Genomic DNA, 11,566 nt, shown 5'->3' with positions numbered 1-11,566 from the left:
CGGTGGCGCTGGTGGCGCCGGTGACGGCGCTGGAGTTCGCGGGGGCCGCGCTGCTGGCGGGTGAGCGGCGGGACGGGCCGGGGGCCGCGCTGCTGGCGGGTGAGCGGCGGGACGGGCCGGGGGCCGCGCTGCTGGCGGGTGAGCGGCGGGACGGGCCGGGGCCGCGCGGGACCGGGACGGCGGCGGCTGACGCGCTGTCCCGCAGGCACGGGCCCGGAGGTGGTGGCGTTCCGGCTGAGCGGCGGCGGCCCGGCGGCGACCCGGCGGAGCGTGCTGCGTGAGGCCAGCGTGCAAGGGTTGCGGGCCGAGCCCGGGCCCGGCGGCGCGGCGGTGCGGGTGGCGGCCTTCGGCGGCCGCTGGCTGGCGGTGCTGGCGCTGCGGCGCGGCGTGGCGCGGCTGGCGGCGTGCGGCGGCGGGGCGGCGCGGGAGCTGGGGGCACGCGTGTGGGAGGCGCAGTGGGCGGCGGGCGGGCGGCTGGCGCTGGCGCTGGGCGGCGGGGCCGTGGCGCTCTACGAGTGGCGCGGCGGCGGGTGCTGGCTGCGGCGAGCGAGCTGCGGCGGGGCCGGGGCGCTGCGCTGCGCCGTGCTGGCGGGCAGCGGCTGGGCGCGCCTGGCGCTGGCGGCCGGCACGGCGGCGGGGGCCGTAGTGGTGTGGCGGGCGGCGGCGGCGGCGGCCCCGCGGCGGCGGTTGCACGGGCACCGGGGCGCCGTGCTGGCGCTCAGCTACGCGGCGCCGCGGGGGCTGCTCGCCTCCGCCTCCGAGGACCGCAGCGTGCGGCTCTGGGCCGTGGGCGCGCTGGGCGGCGGGGAGGAGGAGGAGGAGGGCGAGGGCGTCTGCCTGCTGGTGTGTTACGGGCATGGCTCGCGGGTGGCCGCCGTGGCCCTGCGGGGAGAGCGGCCGGTCAGCGCCGGAGAGGACGGCGCCTGCCTGGAGTGGGACGGCGGCGGCGGCGTGCGGCGGGCGCGGCGTGGGCACCGCGGAGCCCTGCGCGCCCTGGCCCTGCGCCCCGCCGGCGGCTGCCTCGCCACGGGCGGCGACGACGGCGGCGTCCGGCTCTGGCGGCCCCGCCGGGCGGCCCCGGCGGCGGCGGCGCTGGGGGCCCCGGTGCGGCCGCGGGCCGTGCTGCTGGCGGGGCCGCGGCGGGTGCTGGCGCTAGGCGAGGCGGGCGAGCTGGCGGCCTACGAGGCGGCGGCGGGGCGCTGGGAGCCCGTGCTGCCCCCGGCAGCCGTCGGGCCCCGCGGAGTTCTGGCGGCTACCCTCATCCCCGGCGGGGACGAGACGCTCTGTGCCCTGGCCGGCGGCGACGGGCGCCTCGTTCTCTTCTCCCTGGGCAGCCTCGGGGCCGCTGCCGGGCTGAGGCTGTTCGAGGGTGCTGTTCGACAGCTGAGCTGGGCCCTCCGCCCCGGGCAGCCCCCCGGCACTGCCGCCCTCCTGGCCTCCGGCCCCGACGGCGAGATGCTGTGGCTGGACGTTGCCCATCGGCCCGGGCAGGCCCCGTGCCCGCGGCTCATGGGACGGTACCAGCTGCCGCCCTGCAAGCAGCGCTGGCACACCTGCGCAGCCTTCCTGCCCCAGGACGGGCTCCTGCTCTGTGGGGACCGCCGGGGCTCCCTTCTCCTCTTCCCTTGCAGCAGCTCCCAGGGGAGGGCTGCAGAAAGCACCAGCATCACTGATGGTGGCACCAACCATGTCAGCAAGGACTCGGAGCCCTTATGCTTGTCACACAAAGGGGCTCTTCCCCTGCAGGCCCCGCTGTCCGTGCTCTTTGGGCTCCACGGAAAGACAGGGGTTACCTCGGTGACCTGCCACGGCAGCCACATTTACAGCACGGGCCGGGACGGCGTGTACCGCCAGCTGCGCCTGCAGGGACAGCAGCTGGATGTCCTGGGGAAGCACAGACCCTGCAAAGGGCTGCAGTGGATTGAGGAGCTACGCTTCACCCCGGGCGGGGACCTGCACGTGCTGGGCTTTCACGCTGACAACTTTGTGGTGTGGAGCAGCAGGACTGGCGAGAATCTCCACTGCATCCCCTGCGGTGGTGGGCACCGCTCCTGGAGCTACTGCAGCAGCTTCGGGGACGAGGCCTTCGCCTTCGTCAAGTGCGGGGACGTGATGCTGTACCGGCACACGGCTGAGCCCTGCGAGCAGCAGGTGCTGCTGGCATCCCTGCACGGCCGGGAGATCGCCTGCGTCCGGCGCCTGGGCGCGGTGGAAGGGCCCAACCACACCTCCCTTAACGTCTTTGTCACCGGCAGTGAGGACACCACGGCCTGTGTCCTGGTACTCAGCGAGCGCTCCCGGGCCGCCGTGCCCCTCACCCGCCTCAGTGACCACATTTCCAGCGTGAGGGCGCTGGCCCTGACCAGCCCCCTGGGACCTGGTGATGAGGGCTTCGATGACAAGGGCTTGTCCACCCTGCTCTTCTCTGCGGGCGGCCGGGCACAGATCGAGTGCTACCGGGTGCTGTGTGCTTGGGACCCTTCCTCCGAGAGCAGTGTGACCTGCCAGGTCATCCATGTGGCCTCCCATCGGCTGGATGAGCACTGGGAGCGGAAGAAGAACAGGCACAAACTGGTCAAGATGGACCCGGAGACAAGGTGATGCTCAAGGGCTGCCCGAGGCAGCGTCAGGAGTGATTGTGGTTCGGGAGGGTGCTGGGAACCACACTGGCCTCCACTGGGATAGCTGCTCTGGGCATCTGCAGGCTCAGCTGAGGCAGGAGGAGCCTGTGTGGCTTCATGCATGCATCCCTGATGTCTTGAGCCTGGTGGCAAGGCCTCGAGGGTCTTCTGGGGTTAGAGAAAGGCTTGGTCTTTCCAGGTGCATCTTCTGTGTGCTTGGAGCTGTATCCTTTGCTGGGCCACTCACCTCCTTGAGGCCTCAGGCATTGGTGAGCGTTGTGTGTTTGCTGCAGGTATATGTCGCTCTCAGTTGTACCCGGACCCAGCACCAAGCAGCTGCCAACAACCTGGAAGTTCCTGGCTGCTGCCTGCAGCGATGGATCGGTCCGGTGAGGAGCTGATGTGGGGCCTGGCAGGGAGAACAGAGCTGGGGCTGGTGCCAGGAGCAGGGCAGGCCCCGCAGGGGAGGCTGCTGCCGTGGATGTAACCAGCTCTGAGCCGGTAACAGGACAGCACACAGCAGCAGGGGGGGCAGAGGTGCTGGAGCCCCTTTATCTGGCTGACTGCCTTCTGCTCTGCCACAGGGTCTTTGGGCTGCTGGAGGCTGCCCGGAAGCTGGTGCTGGTGGCAGAGTCGTTTCACCATCAGCGCTGTGTGCTGAAGGTGGAGGCGTTCCTGCACACAGGAGCAGGAGGGGAGAGGTGAGCCACGAACGCTGTGCTGCAACTGATGGGACTCTGGGGAGAAGTGTTTGTCCTCACAGGGACAGCAGCCAGCAGTTCAGTGGGCACAGGGGAGAAACTGGTCTCGGTGTGGACCCTCAGGGCTGCCCGCTGCAGGGCTGTGGCCAGAGGCTCCCCAAGCACCTCCCTTCTAGGAGGCAGCTCCTGTGCAGCGCAGCCACCGACGGGAGCATCGCCTTCTGGGACATCACCAGCCCCATCCTGGATGCCACAGCCACCCTGCAGGAAGCAGAGGGAGAGATGCAGGCCCTGGGTGGGTGCAGCTGCGGGTGGCTCAGCTCTGCTTCCTCCGGCTGAGGTGAGTACTGTCCTGACCAAGCCTGTGTTCCCAGCCCTGGGCGCCCCGCTGCTCACCGTCACAGCCCACAGCTGTGGTGTGAACAGCCTCCACGTGCGTGAGACGCCGGAGGGACGGTACATGGTGGCCAGCGGCAGCGACGACGGCTCCATCCACTTCTGCCTGCTGGAGGTGGCCCAGGCCGGGGGTGAGGCAGGACCAGGGCCATGCCTGCGCGTGCTGGAGCGCGGGGCCAAGCCCTGTGCCCACGCCGCACACGTGACAGGGGTGTGGGTGCTGCGGCCAGACCTGCTGCTCTCTGCCTCGGTGGATCAGCGCCTGGCGCTGTGGCGCCGGGGCCCAAGCGGGCTGGACCTGCTCAGCACCACCTTCTTCCATGTGCCTGACCTGGCTGACCTGGACTGCTGGGAGATGGCAGGGGCTGACGGGGAGCTACAGTACTGGTGTGTGCTCTGTGGGCAGGGTCTGGAGATGCTGCATGGCACGGTCCCCCCTGAGCCCCCACCACCCCAGGCTCCCCAGTGAGGGGATGGCACGTGGCACACCATGCTCCCCCCTGCCTGGGGAGGGAATCCTGCACTTGTGCTCTGCCTGGCACTGCAGCCCCTGCCCCAGCCCACATGCTGCTGTGTCCCCTCTCAGTGGGACAGGTGGGCTTGGCTCCTTCAGCAACGGCACAGCCACATCTGGCTGTGACCCCTCCTGGAGAAGCCTGAAGGCAGTAAAGAAGTATTGGGGTCCTCACCCTACCCTGGCCAGGGTTTCCAGCCGTGGTCCTAGAGAGGAACCTCCTTCAGAGGGCACTGAGGATGGTGCTTGGTCTTGGGAGCTTGAGGAAGCAGAAGGCAAAGACACCATCAGGTGGTGGGTGCTGTGTGGCAGGATCCAGCCTCACAGTCCCTGGCTATCTCTGTGTAACTGCCCTGACCCTGCAGTGCTGGGGATTCTGCCAAAATGAGTGGGGACACTGATGCTCCATAGCAGCAGCCATGGGGGGTTCTGCCCCCCTCACAGCACAGGAAAGGAGTGTCGCGGGTGAGGCAAGGTGCACAGCTGAGTTCAGACACACACACAGCATTTGTCCAACAAGAAGTGTATTAGATCCTAGTCTGGGGGCCTGGCCCAGGAGCCTCAGGAGCTCCTGCCAGCATGGAGCCCAGTCAATAAAGGGCTCAGAGAGAGGTGAGGTCAGTGTCTGGTTGTGTGGCAACTGATCCTTGGTGCCCCCTCTCCCACTTCCCCAGCCTGTCCCACAGGGTGCTTCAGGCATCCTCCTTCCTATTGCTGTGGACTGGGCAAGCACACCAACCTCCCACACTGGCACAACCCTGGGGTGCACAGCCAACCTCTACCCTGTGCAAGCAGTGAGAGGAGCACCCACATGGAGCTGGGACAGGCCTTGCCCAAACACCCTGCCTGATGGTGGGGCAGCCCCCCACCCTCCCAGGGAGGATGTGTCTGGCCCTCCCTCACACTGCCTTTGTCCTGGTGCCTGTCACAAAGTTCTCCATTAGTGGCTCAGATCTGGCTGAGGGGAGGGAGGTGCAGAGTGGCCAGTGCACTGTGGAACACATCCCTGATGGCTCCCAGCAGCTGGAGGCGGGCAAACATCTGGTCAAATAGGTGAGGGAATGGCTCCTGCAGGGAGAAAGGCAGCAACTTGGGGCTGGTTGCCCCTCACTGGGCTGGCCCTAGAGGCACTGCTACCTCTGCACCCCGTGTACACATCCCTGAGGGGCTGCATCTCAGTGCTGGTACCCCATAGCCCCTTCCCCACATGGCTGCCCCACAGCTGCAGTCCGGCCCTAGGGAGGGCTGCAGGCCTAGAATGTCTGACTCACCCCCAGGACATGGACCCGGTTGTAGTAGGAGCTGAAGTCCATGCTGAGCTGGATCAGGAACTTGCACACCTGCAACACAAAGAGCTGCTGCTGGCACAGCAAGGTCTGGCCACTCTTGGGCCCTTCCCAAGGCCAGGCACAGCAGGAGCAGCCCTGGGGTGCTGCAGTGTCTTCCTGGGACAGAACCCTGGCAGCACATGGCTTTGCCCTGGGCTGGGGCTGTTGGAGCAGCACCCAGGGGTGCTACAGCACGTGGCACTTACTGTCTCTGTGTGGGCTGTGATCCGGATGCCCTTGGTGGCTGTGGGCAGCTGTGCTGCCTGCTGCAGGACCTCAGGGAAGGGCAGGAGGTAGTTGAAGAGCAGCAGCCATTCACCCTGTGGAAGGATTACGTGTGTTGGAGAGGGATGGAGCCTCTCCTGCATCCATCCCCAGAGCCAAGGGCATGCAGGTCCCTCCATTGCCCTTCTCAGCTCTCACCTCTTCGCGCAGGCAGGAGAAGTTCAGTTCCGATGCTGGTGGCAGAGGCGGGTAGGTGCCTGTAAAGGAGGTGGCAGACTGTTGTGCCCCAAGAAGCCCCTGTAGCTGCAGGCGAGGAACAGCCCAGGAGGGGCTGAGGAGGGTATGGGGATGGTGCTCACCCTGCTCCACAGCCCGCTGGTAGGTGGCAAAGAGCGTGGCCAGCCGGGCACAGTTGTACATCACGAAGGCACCGCTCTTGGTTCCCTTCGTGGAGATGCTGCTGTCCTCCAGGTCCAGGGTGAGCTGGGGGCAGGGAAAAGAAGGCACAGTCCCAGCTGCTCAGCACAGAGCCGCTCTGCTTGTCCCATGGCTTGCCCGTCCTGTCCTACCTGGCTCTGGTGAGCTGTGCTCAGCATTTCAAACCTGATGGCAGCTACGGTGAGGGTATCAATCACCTCAGTCCAGGCTTCATCTGCAGAAAACACAGGGGACATCACACAGTTTGCTCCATTCCTGTCCCCAGCACTCAGGCTAGGGCCAAGGTGTTCCAGTGGAAGCTGGGGACCACCCCACTTCCCCAGCCCTGGCCCCAAGCTGCAGGGACTGCTCTGTACCAGCACCTCACACAGCAGTTTAGACCTTCCCCCAAGCAAGGTCAGGGTCTGACTCCATCACAGAAGGGCAAGGGGAAGCCCCATGGGCTTTAGAGGTGAGGAGGGAGACCCATGGGAACAGCATCCCTGTGTGGAGCCACAGAGCAAGCCCTCACCTTGTGCAAGCTCCCCATACTTCATCACAGAGGCCTCATACATCTGGCGCTTTCGGAGCCTGGGAGGAACACAGCCACTCACAGCCACCATCCCTGGGCTGAGCTGGCCCCAGAGAGTGCCCCATGGGTCCCCCAGCCTTCAGGGCATTCTAGCTGCCACAGCAACCCAGCCAAGGAACAGTGATACGAAGCTTCCAGGAGCCAGGCAGGGAAAGTCACACCACAGCCAGGCCCTTGTGCTGCTGCCTGGAGAGGGCTGTGAGGAAATCGCTGCATTTGGTACAGAAAAAGCTCTGCCTTTTGGCTGAGAAGGGGCCACCCCCACACCAGGGCCATCCACCAACGTGTGAAGGCAGGGAGAGACCACACCACTGCAGCATCCAGCCCCTGCCCCTGGCAGCACTGCTGGGAGGCTTCTGGGGCCTTCCTTGCGCACCTCCAGTCCTCTTAAAACAACCCTGAGGCTGCAGAAAAGCAGAAGGGAGGGACTGCACAGAACTGTCTGTGTGGTAGCGGTGTGGTGTGGCTGCCAGGCAGAGCACAGGGGTCGGGGCACAGGACAGGGACACAGAGACTTACTGGAAGTACTGGTCTGCCTCGATGGGTGCTGAGGGGTTTGTCACCTTCACTGGCCCACAGACAAGGTGTTTCTGGAAGAGAGAGGAGAGGCTGGGGTCAAAGACTCAGAAGCTCTACCATAGGCAGTGCAGGAGAACCAGGCTAAGACCAGCCCTGTTCCAGCTGTGTCCCCACAGTCTTCTCCTGCCCCTTCTTTGGCACTGAAATCCCGAGGGCTGAGGGGCTGCCCCACTGCCCAGGCACAAGTATGGAGGGGCAGCCAAAGGGGAAGGGAAGCTGCACACGTGGGCAAGGCTGGAGCCTTGGCACCCACTGTGGGGGTGGAAGGAGGCTGGCTGAGCAAAAGGCTGCTGGAGGATGCACTGAGAAGGGCCAGAGGTTCCTCACCTGCAAAGCTGTGTGGGCTCCAGGATCCAAAATCCTCCAGAGCAGGTCCAGCTGCTGCTGCTGGAATTCCTCCTCGCAGCTCACCACATGCACGATGCAGCAGCTCCCCTGGCCTCCAGCCTGCAGTATAGCACAGCAGGGAGCTCAGAAGGTGGTGTGACAGAAAGCGAGAGGCAGGTGGTGGGGTGTGGTGGGTTCCTCACCATGCACTGCAGAGCAGCTTGCTGCAGCTCTGCCACGGACCGCAGCTTCCCCTCCGTCACTGCAAGCAGAGTGCTCAGAGTGGGACACGAGGGCTCACCACCCCCCATCCTGCCTCGTTGGGTCTGCCCCAGCCTGGCTGCCTTTCCAGCTCAAACCAGAGTGAAGAATAGGAGAATGCAACTTTAATCTACCCCCCCCCCCCCTTCCTTATTTTCTGTGTAAACAATTGAAAAGAACAAAAACGGGCCTGCCTCCAGCTGTTGGGACCCCCCACTGTAACACCAGAGCTGCTGTGCATGGGGGGCTCACCATGAAGGACACCCAGATTGGGGTCGTAGCCCACCAAGTCCTGCTGCTCCATGAAGCCTCTCAAGTGCACTTCACAGATGACATCCTCGGGCAGCGCAGACGTGCCCAGCCCGTGCTCACAGGCAGCGGCCCAGGGCGACCGGCCCAGCGCCTGCTTCAGGGCCGAGACGGTGCCGGCGAGGTCTGAGTGCCCGGAGCCCGAGGGCCACTCGACGCGGAGCTGCCGCAGGACCTCCCTGCCGCCCTCCTGGGTGACGGCGGGGACCGGGCTGACGCTGACCCTGCGAGAGAGGGCGAGGTGGTTGCTGGCGGCGCGGGGCCGGCGGCGGGGCGGGGACGATGGCCGGCGTGCTCACCCCTGGGCGCGCAGCAGCCGGGCCAGGTGGTCGGCCAGCAGGAGCGGGCGCAGGTGGCTCGGCCGGAGCGGGACGGCGTCGGGCCGGCGCAGCGCCGGGACGTGCAGCAGCACCGTCCGCCCCTTCGGCGCGGGGCCCGGCGCGGGCAGCGGCCCCAGCAGGCGCCGGAACGCCTCGGGCCGCCGCACCCGCACCGCCAGCCCCGCCGGCGTGTCCTCGCAGCCCCGCACCGCCAGCACCCCCGGGCCTGCCACGGACGCCACGCCCGCCACGACGTCAGCGGGCACCTGCCGGCCGAGAAGGCAGCGGTCAGTCCCGCGCGGCGCCGGCGGCTCCGGCCCCCCGCTGCCCGCCCCGCGCCCGCCGGTCCCTACCTGCCCCCCGGGGAACGCGGCGCGCAGCGCGGCCCGAGGCGCAAGGAAATCGCGGTGCCGCAGGTTCCGGGCGCCGCTCTCCTTCACCCAGAGCGCGGCGGGACGCCCCAGCGCCTCGTTCAGCGCCCGCAGCGTCGTCGCCACCGCCGGCCGGCTCTCGCCCGGCTCCATGGCTGCGCGGCCGCCGCTTCCGCCGCCGCGGGACGGAAGTGCCAGGGCCTGTCGCTCGCCCCCGCGGGCGGACGCCATGATGGGCGCGGCGGGCACGCTGAGGGGAACGGAACGGGCGCCATGATGGGCGCGGCGCTGCCGGGCACGCTGAGGGGAACGGAACGAGCGCCATGATGGGCGCGGCGCTGCCGGGCACGCTGAGGGGAACGGAACGGGCGCCATGATGGGCGCGGCGGCCCGGGCTGTGCAGCCTCGGGGCAGGGGCTGAGGAGAGCCGGTGGGACTGCCTGCACACACATTGCCACCCTCCTTAAAGGCCTCTGGGGGCTGCAGCCTCTCGCAGACCTCGGCGCAGCCTCAGCCCGGCCCGGCCAGTGGACACACTGAGGGCGATGCGTGTAGTCAAGTGGAAAGTTTGATTTCTGCCATAATTTTACAAGTTCAGTGTGCGCTTGCTTCAGCTTCAGCTGTCTTAAAACACCCAGGATGCAGATGTCAACTCTCTTGAGACATCCAGGATGTAGATGCAGACACAGACTCAGACACAAACTAAAATATGGGCATTTTGTGGCTAAAGACTGACTGTGAGAAGAAGAAATGAGTTACATACATAAAGTGATCATGTGCAGACTCTGGACTGAAGGAACATGAAGACAAGGATCACCAGAGAGTCCTGAAGCCCCTAAAAGCCCCTCTTTGTGATTAGGAGCACATGCCCAAAGGAGATGGACCCTATGTAAATAAGCTCTGATAAAATAATGAACATGCATACACATTCTGAGCAAATTCATGCGTATGTATGTAACAGGACAGTATAGACGTTGCCTGATGCAGCGTAACAGTATGTACCACAGGAGGAACTATCCCTGTGCCCCCAGCGCTGCAGTGAGGAATGCCAGCTCGCTAAAACTCCAAAGCTGAGTCCTAGAGAGTGTTTATAGGCTGGATTTTAAGGTATTGCTGCTACTCTCCTTAAAGGCCTCGAGGGGGGGCTACAGCCCCTCACAGATCCTGGTGCAGTTTCACCCCAGCATGGCATAGAGGAATGCTGATGAGAGGGGATCACTGGCAGTGCTGAGCATGGGCTGTTTGGGCTCCCCTCCCACCGCTGGGTTGGGGACTAGGGGCAGCACCGGCCTGGGGAGGAGGTGACACTGCTTCTGAGCCCCCTCAATGCTGCTTCTGCCTGTCCCAGGCCAGGCTGAAAGGGCCAGAAGTGACCGGTAGCCCTAGGCTTGCCAGCTCAGTCCTGCTACCCAAGACCCCAAGGCTGGGAGTGTGACAAGATGGTGGAGGAGCATCAGCAGCACTCACAAGGTGCAGTTTGCCGCTGCATCTGGGCTCGGCGAAGGGCAATGGGCGGCCATGGGTGTGTGCCCTGCCATGCCCTGCCTGCTGCTCCAGCTCTGGCTCTCCCCTTGTCCCAGGGCACAGGGAGCTGCCCTCCCACTCAGCACATAAGCAAAGTGCCTTGCTCGTCAGCCCCAGGGGGAAGGAGGTGGAAACTGAGATCGTGCCATTGTGGTTCTTGATTATATCTGCAGAGCTGAGCTCCTCCACTGCGGTGGTGCCTCAGATGCAGATTAGAAAGACTGAAGGGCCCACACTGCTGCCCAGCACCCCAGGCAGTGGGGCTGCCACTCCTCTCTGGGGCCGTGGGGACGAGGGCAAGGGCCTAGCAGGTCCCCAGCCCCGAGACACTGGGAACCCCGGAAGCGCCAGCACCCCTGCGGCAGCAGATCTCTGGGGGAGCTGGGACATTGCTCCTTGCCCTTCCCTTCCTGCCCTCCCCACTGTGCCAGGGCGAGGGGGGGCTGCTCTACCCACAGGGCCCAAACCGGTTCCTCCGGGGCTTGTGTGTGAGGGGGGCAGGGTGAGGGCAGATCCTGGCAGCACAGCTCGTCTCCTGGCATGTGCTCTGCTGGGAACACGGCAACTTGTTTTGGGGCTCTCTGGACAGCTCTGCAGCCCCAGGACTGCAGCCTCAGGGCAGGAGTGAGACACATTTCCCCCCGCAGCTGTGTGGAGCTATGGCACAGTGAGGTGCTCCCTGCACCACCCACAGCCAAGAGGTGATCTGAGAATTGCTGCTCGCACCAGACCAACTGCTGACTGTCCGCAGGGCAGGAGCTGCCCAGGCCCCCTGCCCCTTTCAGGGGAGATGCAGTGGGCTGGGAGCAACCTTAGATCGTGTGTGGCTGCTTGGGCTGAGGTCTGGGCTGGATCCATCCTCGTCCCCCTAGGCAGACCACATGAGACCTTGGCAGCGTGGTGGCCCAGGGAGGGGGCTGCTCTTGGAGGTGCTGAAAGAGCTTTGGACAGACACGACATCCCCGATGGCTCTCTGGCTGCCTGCTCAGCGGGAGTGATCGTGTCATTCCAAAGCCATCTCTCTCTGGGGATGGATCCTGCCTGGGCACCGCTTGGCACTGGGGGGCCAGGAAGAGCCCCG

General features: G+C 65.7%; 2 protein-coding genes across 5 annotated transcripts; one reads left to right on the top strand and one right to left on the bottom strand.

The window, feature by feature from the left end:
* Window positions 1-399: 399 nt before the first annotated feature.
* On the top strand, window positions 400-8,666 carry WDR6 (WD repeat domain 6; the record flags this gene model as incomplete). Its single annotated transcript, XM_062008683.1, has 5 exons — window positions 400-2,597; window positions 2,915-3,010; window positions 3,206-3,322; window positions 3,499-3,617; window positions 3,697-8,666. Coding segments are annotated over 5 exons (3,021 nt in total), but the record flags the coding sequence as incomplete, so codon positions are not given.
* Window positions 4,740-11,159, bottom strand: DALRD3 (DALR anticodon binding domain containing 3). 4 transcript variants are annotated; one of them, XM_062007993.1, is made up of 13 exons: window positions 8,944-11,159; window positions 8,570-8,856; window positions 8,214-8,494; window positions 7,904-7,962; window positions 7,701-7,820; window positions 7,314-7,384; window positions 6,735-6,793; window positions 6,355-6,437; window positions 6,145-6,268; window positions 5,984-6,042; window positions 5,767-5,880; window positions 5,504-5,572; window positions 4,740-5,300 (listed from the first exon to the last, which is right to left on the bottom strand). In XM_062007993.1, the coding sequence occupies exons 1-13, from the start codon at window positions 9,334-9,336 to the stop codon at window positions 5,181-5,183; spliced, it is 1,839 nt and encodes a 612-aa protein (XP_061863977.1). In that variant the 5' UTR covers window positions 9,337-11,159; the 3' UTR covers window positions 4,740-5,180. The 4 variants fall into 4 exon arrangements, with proteins under 4 accessions (XP_061863977.1, XP_061863978.1, XP_061863979.1 ...); XM_062007994.1 differs by lacking the exon at window positions 7,904-7,962 and having other exon boundaries at window positions 8,248-8,494; XM_062007995.1 differs by lacking the exons at window positions 4,740-5,300; window positions 5,504-5,572 and having other exon boundaries at window positions 5,792-5,880; window positions 5,984-6,061.
* Between the last annotated feature and the right edge of the window lie 407 nt (window positions 11,160-11,566).

This window comes from Colius striatus, chromosome 15 (assembly GCF_028858725.1).
Source record: "Colius striatus isolate bColStr4 chromosome 15, bColStr4.1.hap1, whole genome shotgun sequence".
In the NCBI taxonomy this organism is placed as follows: Eukaryota; Metazoa; Chordata; class Aves; order Coliiformes; family Coliidae; genus Colius; species Colius striatus.
The sequence above is the reverse complement of the archived record's forward strand: the minus strand, read 5'-3'. Positions and strand labels throughout refer to the sequence as shown.